The 11,888-nt window shown below is 45.3% G+C and overlaps 1 protein-coding gene across 1 annotated transcript in view; it reads right to left on the bottom strand.

Annotated features, from left to right (window-relative positions):
* Nucleotides 1–421: 421 nt before the first annotated feature.
* Nucleotides 422–11,888, bottom strand: part of HHIPL2 (HHIP-like 2) — a 12,741-nt gene continuing 1,274 nt past the window's right edge. Inside the window, exons 2-9 of the mRNA XM_010013681.1 lie at nt 9,360–10,012; nt 8,415–8,558; nt 7,394–7,725; nt 6,806–6,932; nt 6,029–6,174; nt 4,454–4,535; nt 1,574–1,656; nt 422–780 (exon numbers count right to left, since the gene is read on the bottom strand). Coding sequence (XP_010011983.1) covers nt 422–780; nt 1,574–1,656; nt 4,454–4,535; nt 6,029–6,174; nt 6,806–6,932; nt 7,394–7,725; nt 8,415–8,558; nt 9,360–10,012 — 1,926 coding nt within the window. The remainder of the gene's footprint in view (nt 781–1,573; nt 1,657–4,453; nt 4,536–6,028; nt 6,175–6,805; nt 6,933–7,393; nt 7,726–8,414; nt 8,559–9,359; nt 10,013–11,888) is intronic.

The raw sequence follows: 11,888 nt of genomic DNA, 5'->3' as shown, positions 1-11,888 counted from the left end.
TCTTAAAATACACTCTTCACTGCACTTCAGTTAAAGGACACAAAAAGAAGGTGAGGCCACTGACATGCTTATTTTGTATTCTCAGATAAAAAGATGCAAATCCTGAAAGTTGGAAGCAGATGGATTTATTAGGCAGTCATACACAGCCAAATCCTACCAGTGAATGTCCACCACAGACTCGTAACTACTGACATGAGAAGAGGACATCGGAGCAGGATTTGCAAAGTGGGAGGCTGCTGCTGTTGAGGTTTAATAAGACATACGTCAGGACTGCTAACACTGATGTGGATGGAGCCACCCCCGGGCACCAGCACAAGTCAGGTGATTCTCTTCTATTTGGTCACTACTCAAAACATTTGTCTCTCCATCTTAGAAGTGACTTGCTTTCATTGTGACACCACTGAGCTTCAAGAGCTGCTGCTTAACCTGCCCTTCCTCCTCGTCTCCCTTTTTCCTTCGCTAATGCTGCTTTCTTTGGAAGAAGCTTCTTCGTTCTGGTTAGGTGAGAGCTCTTCTTTTTTGGCCACGGTGGTGCTGGTGTGGTTCTATAAATGCGCGCGACCTTCTCCTCCTGCTTTGGCTTGTGAGGCTTAGCCTCAGCTTTGATTTTCTGTCTCTTTTTACCAGATGGAGCTGGGTTTGCTTTTGATGCTTTTATTTTGGTGGATGGGGTCTTTTTACCTTTCTGAGAAGCAGCTGCTGGGGTGGCTGCAGTGGGGGTAGAAGACTTCTTCAGAGGCTTGGTTGTTGAAGGTTCATTAAGCAGCTCAAGAACAGTCTCTGAGGAAAGTAATTAACATGGTTCAGCATGCCCATGCTTCAAGGCAAAAGGCTAGTTCAGAGCTACTACTGCAGGAAAACCTCATTAGAGCTACAGTTAGGAGAAATAGCTGACATTCTGAAAGAACAAATACACACTGTATAAACCTCTTCCATCAACAGAGCCATGGGTTTCTTGGATAAACAAAAATTTGTTTAATTTTATGAGTGATTAATGTGTATTTAAGGAAAATAAATGCAGACAGAATAGGACAAAGCCTCACATGCTTCTTTGGCACACTGCACAATATGCATTTGTCATGCTACACTAATAGCTGGAAATCCCAGGCATGGTAACTTCAACTTGCGAAATGCTGTCTCTACTCCATAATAAGAGGTAACCCCTGCTCTAGCTGTATGAGACATCAGACAGAAAAAGGCCAGGAAAAAGGATGATTTAGTCCCCTAGATGTACAGAGAAGAGATCAGTTGACTCAAGGAGCTTATCACAGAGCCAGGGACGGGCACTCAAAACTTCCCAGACCAAATCCAATGCCTGAATCAAAGCCATCGGTTCCCTTGTGTGCCCGTTAACACACATTTGGCAATACCTTGGGGGAAAAAAAGATAACCAGAGACTGGGATTAAGAAAAGGCACAGCATAGAGTCAATGATGGAAGCACACATTAAATGTGATAACCTAACTTCAACATTACTCCTGCTCAGTGCTTTAGTGTTTAAGGCTGCTAAAGATCTCAGTCACATGATGGTTCTGTGTTTTGCTTCTCAGTAAAATTAAAGCCTAGCAACTTACTTGCACGTGGAACAAACGGTATCCGTTTACTCTTTGTTTTCACTGGAATGGGCTTGGATTTACACTTCCCTGGTGGAGCTCTCCTTCAAAAACAGAAAGCCATATGCAGATATCAGGGATTATTAAGGAAGTTTGTTTATTCCAGAGCACATATAAATCCCCTGTTGTCCTTTCCCTCTGCTGGAAGAGGCATGAAGGCATTTTAGGCACCTGGACTGCAACATAAGATGAAATTCAAGAGCCCAACTCAGGGCTGCAAGCCATAAATCCCTGTCTGATCAGCTACAGCAGCTGGAAGGCTGCACCTTCTCTTTCACCACCCTTGTGGCCAGCTTTCTGCCATCAGGCAGTCTGGACTGACTTTATCCAGCAGGGATAGCTGGTTGGTTTGTGTGGAGGATGCTGGACTGCCTGCCACTGAATTCAAAGGTCCTGATTAGGTGCGCTCAGCTACATGTCCTACTGCTGCAGGCACAGCACAATGCTGTTGCTAGAAAACTGGTGGATGCCTTGGTTGAATTCAAGACTATTAATCACTTTGGGTTGTCCTCACCAATACTGGCTCATGCATCCCACCTTGAAGTGCAGGGGTCTCATTCCTGCCCATAAGGCTTGTCAGTGGCAGCGCCTTCTGCTCGCTCAGGGTGCAGCATGAGGATCTCTACACGTGCAGCAGAACATTCCCACACAGCCCCATGAAGGATAATGTGGCCTTCGAAGGGCACTGCTTTGGACACAACATAGTGCTGCAGCAAGAGCAGTGAGAAACACAAGGAACAGGTAAAAGGGAAGAAGCAACAACTGCAAAGAAAGTGTATCCATGTTCCTTTTCTGCCATTCCCTGACAACTTCCCACAGTACAAAAGCACCCAAAAAGCAGCACATTTTCCCTGAGGTAAAGCTGTCACACATTAAATGACAGGAAGAGGGGTACAAAGAAGAGTAACAAACAGACCTGTGCTTTTTTGTGCTCCCCCCTAGGGAGCTGCTCTAGGACAAATAGGAAAAGGCTCTTCCAATTTGGCATGCTTGACAGCACAGAGTAAAGACTTAAGGCATCACATTTTCTTGTGATTAGCATTCTCCTTCAGGCAGGAGCAACAGCCAAGTGCTTCCTCCACACCATTTCAATTAAAAAGGTTACGAAAGCAGGGTTATTAGCATTGTTTGTGCTGTTTGGGCAGGGTGGAATGTCCCCCTCTCTCTTCCCTAACTTTTAAAGGACTTCAACGCCTCTTCACTCCTCACAAAAGGGATTTGGTGCTTCCTGAAGTGTGGGCTGGAAGCAGAGGGAGCGCCTGGGCTGGCACCCATCAGAGGAGATGGTTATCCCAGCCAGTGCTTACAGTGAGGCAGAATGGAAGAATCCTATAAACAGTATTAATATGCAAAGGAGAAAGGAAAAATCTCTGCTTGTAACACAATCGGGAGGAGGCCAGAGTACAACCCTGGATGTGGAGGTGTTAGGACCTTGCTCCTGGGCCAAGCAAGCTCAGCCTCCAGAGTAGCAGTCAGCGCTTTGCACACCCTGGATGAGCTTGCAAAGGGCTTCGGCAAACACAAAAGGGCCGAGCTGAGCAAAGCAGCATCCAGGCTAAGGTAAATAAATTCCAAAGAGCCAAGGGAAGAAATGCCTGCTTCTGCTCTGGAAGTGAAGGAAATGAAGCTCCAAAAGCACAGGGAAGAACTGACTTCTTGCCACAAAGCCCCTCCGAGCAGCGGAGCCATCGCAGTCCTGGCAGGAGTCATTGCGACATGGTGCAATGCTGCACACCAGACCTCAGGCAGGCAGGCTCCAGGAAAGGCTCCTGCAGGCTGCTTGTGACTCAGAAAGCTGCATTTCCCCCTCTACAGTAGGAAAAGAGAAGAGGATTTAAAACAGCAATAGTCGTCACAATGCATTGAGGAGTGGCAGAGGGACTGCAGAGGGTTTGGGGTTTCTTGTTTTGTTTGGTCATTCTTTGTTGTGACACAGACGATGCCTGAGATCATAATTTTGTTTGTTAGTTGAAAATACTCCTTTTGGCCAGCCACAGTAAGTGCAGTTCAAAAGCTTCCTGGCAGACAATAAGCTGTTAAAGGCAAGAGTCTCCTCAAGTAGTTGCAGCAAGGAAAAGACCCAATCTCCTATTCCCATCACCTTGGTACGGGGCCTGAGTTCAATAGGTAGCTTTGGATTTAACTTCCCAAGAAAACAGAACTGGTTTTCCTCATTTTGTTAGTGTCTGAGGTGTCAGCAACAGCACAGACACATTAGTACTGTATCTACAGGGCAATTTGAAACTCATTTAATGCTTTTTAGCAAGACCCAAAAACTTGGGGAGGGTAAAAACTTACATAAATATGCTTATTATTGGAAAACCAGACCTTAGCAGGGATAGCTGCTTAATGGGGAAAGAAAACATTTTGCTTGGAAGAACTCTGGTTCAGGCTCCAGTTATTATTTGAACACTGCATAAAGCACTAGGGTTCACCAGAAAACTAAAGTGTGGACTGCAATTTATATATGTGTATAAAAGTGCATCACGTATTTGCCATCATCACCCTGAATGATACAGAGTTATCAATCATTTTTAAAACAGCACTGTGCTATACCTTGGAGAGGTGAGCAGGGAGATGCTATTTGCATCCTTATTGTCCCAGACCTTTAAGTTATCTGAATTCTGTCTGTTTCTGGGTACACAGATATGATGAGTGAGGAATAATTCACTAAAACTGACTGAACTTGCACTAGGTGTATGGTGGATGAGCAAAAAATCAAGGACTGGGTGTGGAGCTCAGATCATTTATCAGTAGCACTTGGCATTCTTTCTACTGCAGTAGCTAGAGAATGTATGGTGATTATAGAAGAATGTAGCATGGAAAAACATCTTTACTAACCTTGCAGGATCAATAAACTTGTAGAGTGATCCGTGTGGTGCATAGGCACTGGGATAAGAAGTAGACAGAAAATACAGCTCACCTAAATGAAAGTGAAAACAGAAAACTGAACCTCAGAGTTCTCCATTTCCCTCTTTCCTGGCTCTTCACTAATTCACATGGTCAGAAAATCAGAAAGCTCCGTCAGTCACTCCATCAGTCATGTCTTACTTCCAGAAAGTGGGATTTGGTCTCTCTCTGGCCTACGCAAGTGGATTCCCAGGGGCACCAAAAGATGTCTTGGCTGCAGCAGGGTTCCCCACAGAACCAGCAGTTCTCAATCAAGCACAGTGCCTGAGCAGGACCTCCATTACCTCATGTCAGCAGCCCTCCAAAAGGTTACTTTTCTCTGTATAAATATGTACTTTCAACAACTTGTTTGTACCAAAGCAGCAGCCAGAAGCTACAAACAGAGGGGAAGATCACACATCAAATATTAGCTATCTTGTAGTTGTCCAAAAAAGCATCCAACAAGAGCCAACTTGGCTAATCCATAGAAGACAGAAACTTCTTATTCTTGTATGGTTGCTAAGGAGAGCAACTATTCCTCATGTCTTCCCTCCAGCACCCACTATAACAGTATCCAGGCAAACTACAGTGGATTGCAAGAGAGGCAGAACAGTTGTTGTCTTTCAAGCTACACGACAACACCAAAGTGGTTTCTAAAAGAGCAACCAGTAGAAGAGACATTTAACATGCACCCACTCCACGTGTTGTTAGAACAGGTAAAACTCATACACATTTCACAAAGAAGCCTGTGTCTCCCTGCATCTTTGATGCGATATGCTGGCCAGGTGGTCATTACATTCAAACCTCTTTTCTGCTGAATCCTGAAGCATCAGAGCTCACTAAAGCACGTGTTCTCAAAACCCTTGCAGCCACATTCTGTATTACACAGCTCTCTGTCAGGAGACTGTACAAAAGTGACCCAAGTATGCTTTGGTACTTTCACCTTGGTGAGAGATCTGGTCGTCATGACCACAGCAATAATCCTGTGTAATGAGACATTTCCACTACAGTTTAAAATGAGTGGTTTTCCTCATTCCCCCCAAAAAAGCCTTGGTCAACAATCCACGGTGTGAAGTGCTGCTGTTGTAAGACTGAGGAATTTATAGTAATCAAGTAGGGGAACTTCAAATAAGCTGTAAGAACTCAAGTGAGGATGAGCTGTTACACTTAAAGAATAAACTGCATTGATATAGCCTTTTCATTAATGAAATAGCACAAACAAACAACAGCAAAAGGACAGGGAAAGGCTGAAACAGGAGTTCAGACTCCTAAAAGGACGTGGAGTGCTCAGACTGCAAGTTCACATGAGGACCTGTCTGCTGAGCTCTCCATCAAGCCTATCTGCAATAGTCTCACAGGGCAGGAGACCTCTCTGGACCACATACCAAGCTATGCCAGCTGGACACCAACCTGTTCTGCCTTGCCTCCTCTCAAATACATGTGAGGAACAACATAATCTTACACATTTGCCCTACAATAACAACTGACAGTAGTTTCCAGTAAAGGTATGGCCCGCACAATACCTACCTGCTTCATCCTCAGCAAATGAGATGATGAATTTGCTGTAAGACCTGATCATTCCAGGGAAAGCACAAGTTCTTGTGCTGCCAATGCAGATATCTTGCTTCTGCCACTTATTTCTCTTCTCATCTTCCTGTAAAGCCATAAGTCGACTAGATGAAAAATAAAACCCTGTGGTTTATGTTTCCATTATCAAGATTAGTTCCTGTCAAAATTATTACTGAAAAAAGGTGGGGTGATTGGCTTTAATGGTTGTCTTTTGGAAAATGAGACACGAACAAAAGCAAATCTATCCTAAGAACTCTAAATTGGAGGGAGAGGGACTCTTCATCAGGGACAGTAGCGATAGGACAAGGGGTTTAAACTTAAACAAAGGAAGTTCAGGTTAGATATAATGAAATTCTTCCCTGTGAGGGTGCTGAGGTGCTGGCACAGGGTGCCCAGAGAAGCTGTGGCTGCCCCATCCCTGGCAGTGTTCAAGGCCAGGTTGGACACAGGGGCTTGGAGCAACCTGCTCTAGTGGAAGGTGGCCCTGCCCGTGGCAGGGGGTTGGAACTAGATGAGCTTTAAGGTCCCTTCCAACCCAAACCAGTCTATAACTCTGTGAAGTTTGGATTCCAACCAACATGTTGTTTTAACAGTCAAACAGAGCACTTAATACATAGACATCTGCAAATCTCATCTACTCCAGCTCAGAAGGTTTTGGGATGCTCCAATATCCTTATTTGCCCAGGTAAGGCAAATGTGGGTCCAGAATGGGAAATGCAGAGAAGACAGTCTCACCCGTTCATGAAATCACCAAAGATGTAAAGGCCATTCAAGTTGGGTGATTCACATCCTCTGTACACATAACCTCCAGTAACTGACTTCCCCACACTGCGGCCATATGCAAATATTGGAAGAATGTCATCTGTTAAACACAGAGGAAGAAGAAATGAGAAAATTTATGGATATAAATCTAGCATCAAAAAGCAATTGGTCAATGACATTGACAAGCACAAACATTACTACAAGGGCCAGTACAGACGCACAAACAGTATCCCCAGGGAAGCGGTGGATTCCCCAACACTGGACACGTTTAAGATTTGGCTGGACAGGGTGCTGGGACATCTAGTCTAGGTCATGCTTTGTCCAGAAAGGTTGGACCAGATGATCCTTGAGGTCCCTTCCAACTGGTGTTCTATGATTCTAGTTACATTTCAGTGGGAATACAGTAGTTTACTGCAGGACAGAGAAGACCCAATGATTCCGTAACAGTCTCCATTTAACACAGAACTCTGGATTATTCAGCTTCACTGGAAAACTAGTGCTATAGCCCACTAAATACATATGTATAATCAAGTAATCTTCTATGAGACACTTCTTCCTTACCCAAAGAAGAATTGTGGCAAAGCTTTGTGTCATAGCATTCAAATCCTTCCTTTGCTCTCCAGCCGTAGTTCCCTCCTTTAACAATGATGTCGACTTCTTCAAACCTGTTCTGCCCAACATCCCCACAGAATATCCTCCCTCTTCCCTTCTTGGTGACAGGGTCCCCTCTGTCAACTGCACAGCGCCACATGTTCCTGACCCCATATGCATAAACCTCAGGGTGGGCCTTGGGATCAGACACAAATGGGTTATCAGGAGGGATGCGATAATGTTTTCCATCGGGGCTTCTTCCATCCACATCAATCCTCAGGACTTTCCCCAACAAAGTACTCCTAAAGAGAATGACAGATAAAGAAATCACAGCATGACAGCCAGCTGAAAACGCAATTCCCCCTTTCCAAAGGAAAAGTTCTGTCTCCAAAATAAACCTGCCACTGGCTGGTGTGTGTTTGACTGGCTGGTATGTCTTGGAACTGCTCAAGTCCCAGAAGACTCTCTCCTCTCAACATTACAGAATGGTTTGGGTTGGAAAGGACCTTAAGACCATCCAGTTCCACCCCCCTGCCATGGGCAGGGACACCTCACACTAGACTACGTCACCCAAGGCTCTGTCCAGTCTGGCCTTGAACACTGCCAGGGATGGAGCATTCACAACTTCTCTGGGCAACCCATTCCAGTGCCTCAGCATCCTCACAGTAAAGAACTTCTTCCTTAGATCTAACCTGAACTTCCCCTGTTCCAGTTTGAACCCATCACCCCTTGTTCTATCACTACAGTCCCTGATGAAGAGTCCCTCTCCAGTATCCTCGTAGCCCCTTTCAGACACTGGAAGCTGCTCTGACATCTTGGATTCCCCCAGCTTTCAACATGTAGAATGTTAATTATTGCACTACTGCTCTGACCAGACTGGCAGATGCACAAGCACTTCCAGGAAGCTCTCTTACTCTTCCACATTGTCTCAGTTCCAAAATCTTGCATCTCAGTGAACAAGCTCAAAGCTTTCACCTGCCTTCCTGCTTACTTGTTCTGAGCATTCCCAAATGTTCCAAAAGGGTCTCCAGCTTTCCCTCCATCCCCTGTGAACAGATACATGTAGCCATCCACACCAAAGAGCAGCTGGCCACCATTATGATTTGCAGCTGGTTCCTCAAGCTCCAAGAGATTCCTTAAAAAAAGAGGGAGAAATAAGTCCAGATGTAGCTACTGGGAAGGACTGAACATTCAGGTAGGCTGCAGAAACACTGCATTGCTGCTTCTACAGAAGAAAGCAAGACTTCCCAGCTGTATAGATTGCAGCAGGGGGGTTCTACTTTCCTACATGAGCAGCAGTTGGTGAAGTTGAGGGGCTTCAGAACCATCTTGTGGTGATTGTGAAACTTGAGAGAAAATAAGTCTCTTATTAACAAATTCTTCTCCATAACTGTAGATTAGCTTCTTAGTGGGGATAAAGGGTAGGTGCACATGTCAGATTAAATGGATGTATAGTACCTTTATTTGTAGTGAAGCATCCTTGTTCTCTTACTGTACAAAAGACTTTTAAAGCAGATGTTAATTCCACAACAGGCTTAGGGCCATTACTGCTCTTTAGAAGGAAAGGTCCAAGATGGGGAGAGAAGACAACCTGGAATCCTAGATCCGATCCTCTTTGCAGTTTCATTTCTAGTTTGCTGTGTGACCTTGAGCCAACCTGTCTCTGGTAGCTTCGTGCAGGCCAGTCACACACCTGAACCAGGGGAACTGGGATTCACAGACTGGTTTGGGTTGGAAAAGACCTTAAGATCATCCAGTTCCACCCCCTCCCCCCACCATGGGAAGGGACACCTCACACTAGACCGTGTCACCCAAGACTCCATCCAGCCTGGCCTGTTCCAACCTGGAATGTACAGGTTCTGGAAGGGGGAAGGACAGGGCCGGGGACAAATACTTTCTCCTGGTGGCATGCAGCAGCATTCAACATGAACTTTACCTTTCTGAGTGTGGATCAGCTTTGTTGGCATCAGATGCCAAAACCTTCAGTTCACTGATCCTGATCTTTTCCACTCGGTTCTTATCCATGTACGAGTAATAGATATAAAACTTGCCATTGTCCTTGTACTTGGGGTGGAAAGCCATCCCTAGAAAGCCCCTCTCATCCCCTAGCCATGGTGTAGCCAGCACTAGACTTCTAATATCCAGAAAGGGCTCCTCCAGCCGACTGCCATCAGGTAGATAAACCCAGATGACTCCAACCTGCTCCGCTATGAACATGCGGTGAGTATGGTCATTCGCATGCACCATGAGCACTGGGTTCCTCAGGCCGTTGGCAACCTCTGTCAGACAGAGCTGGAGGCAGCCTTTGTGGTCCTCCACCACCGAGCCCAGGTTGTGGTTGAGGGCTGTGTTCTTCAGCACGTTGGGGAAGCAGTAGTCCTCATCGTGGAGGTGAAGGAAGCTGCAAAAGCACGTCTTGTTTGTCTTGCAGCATTCCTGGATGTGCCTGTCGCTGGTCAGCAGGCTGATGGCAGAGTGGCAGTTGAAATGAAACTCGGAGCAGTAGTCAAAACAAAGCCCTGGGAGGTTCCTCAGAGGTGTCCGAGGGTTTTCTGCATCGTAGAGATGTGCAGCGTATGGAGAACATTCCTGGAAAGTGAAAGAAACTGAATCCATGGCTGTGCACATACATCCAGGAGAAGTCAGGACACTTCCATGGAAGCAAACTGGTTAGTAAATGAAAACTCAGCAAGGCAGAGAACATCGGTCACCTCCGCGCATGGTGTTTGCTTGGTGAACAATGTCTCCAGGACACAGACCCAGCACGAGATGGAGACCATTCCTCGGGATCTACATAAACTCCCAGGATGACATGACCTTGGCAGTCACTGTTTTCTGCTTTCATTTCATTGTGCATGAAACAACACAATTAACCCTACTACTCCACTAACTCCCATGCCATGCTAATCTCATGGCTTTTGATCAGCTTGAACAAGGTGTAATTGACATTTTTGGGGTTTTAAGCCTCTCTTGTAGCCGTTGCCCCAGTGGAGAAGCATCCTCTCAGCCATCAGCCAAACAGCTGTTGTAGTGCATGGAGCAAGGTTTGCACCCAGGGCATTTCTATAGCCATGCAACTTGCACACTATCTCCTTAAGAACAGTACAGGCAGTTTTCAGAGTTTCATGTTCAGTTTTTAGGCTAAATCCTAAAACACCTCAGCTGAAGGTCAGACTCTAACCTACAAATGCTTAGAACACGTGTAGCTAGCAAAAATAAACCCAGATACTGCAGATGCAAACGGATGCAGCTCTACCAGCAGGCCCAGAATGCTTTGGATGCCTCTTCCAGCCTGTTAGTTTTCAGGAGAAACATACCTGGTTTAGAGTGACAGCAGAAAACCCCATGATTCAGAACACATCCCCATTTAATCATCTTCTACTTGCTAAGAAACACACTTGCAGTACCAAGGTGAGGTGCACTCCATGGCACCCTTCTTGGGTTCTGTGGATTAGCTGCGGTCCCCAAAACCAGGTTCCTGCACGCAAGGCTCAGCAGCAGGAAGGCAGGGAAGTTGTCTGGTTTTTATGGTCTGCTGGTTTTGGTACTGAAGGAACAGCTAACTGAATGAGCTGCTTTGTTACAATGCATTGCTACTACTATGATCTCCCCAAGAGGTGTGATAGAACGCTGTTCTCGCCAAGTTAGAGCACTAACAACTCAGGTTTATCAATAAGAACCTACTCCTCTTTCTTGAAGCTTGTTTTGTTCAAAAGACAAAAGCTGGTACTATTATTTTGTCTACCACTGCGTCTAAGACTAATCTGTGTGTTCCACATGCATAACATCAACAAAAGCACTTGTTACAGCAGCAGTTTATCTGAAGTCCTGCCATGCACAGCAGAATAGCACTTGGCACAGTTATATCCTGATTACATATCAACATCTGCCTTTTTGTACTTGACATGCCACTAAGTACATGTACTTGGTGACTATAAACTATCAGGATACTGTGGAGGTGGAAGAACGGGGATGTCATTTTCCATCCCTTCTACAAGATCTTCAGTAATTTGATTGAGCAAAGCAACTTCACTAAAGCAAAGCTATTTGGTAGATCTTAGATCCTGCACTGATTCAACAGCCAAATAAGATTTGCCAGAGAACTCAACCTCATCACCAACCTGAACAGGAAGAGCAACACACAACACAATCGCTAGCTCCAAATCATAACAGCAGTCAGACGTGAAATGAGCAATAGCTTATTACTTGGGAAATCTAGAAGAAAATAAGAGTAGTTTGGGGTTTTTTTGGCTACAAAATACACAACAAATGCAGAATTAAGGTATGCCCTGCAGAATGAGCAATGCAGCAATAATCATTTCTATAGTGGGCTTTTTCTACCTGTAACATGTAGAAAACTCTTCATGACACCAACACTGGTGGTTCTGCCAGGAGCTGTAACATGGCTTTTTCTGATTTCCCAACTGTAAAGCTACAAACAACCCTGATGCTGCTTTTTCCAGCC

The sequence above is a fragment of the Nestor notabilis genome, unplaced genomic scaffold (assembly GCF_000696875.1).
Source record: "Nestor notabilis isolate BGI_N333 unplaced genomic scaffold, ASM69687v1 scaffold4284, whole genome shotgun sequence".
NCBI lineage: Eukaryota > Metazoa > Chordata > Aves > Psittaciformes > Psittacidae > Nestor > Nestor notabilis.
The sequence above is the reverse complement of the archived record's forward strand: the minus strand, read 5'-3'. Positions and strand labels throughout refer to the sequence as shown.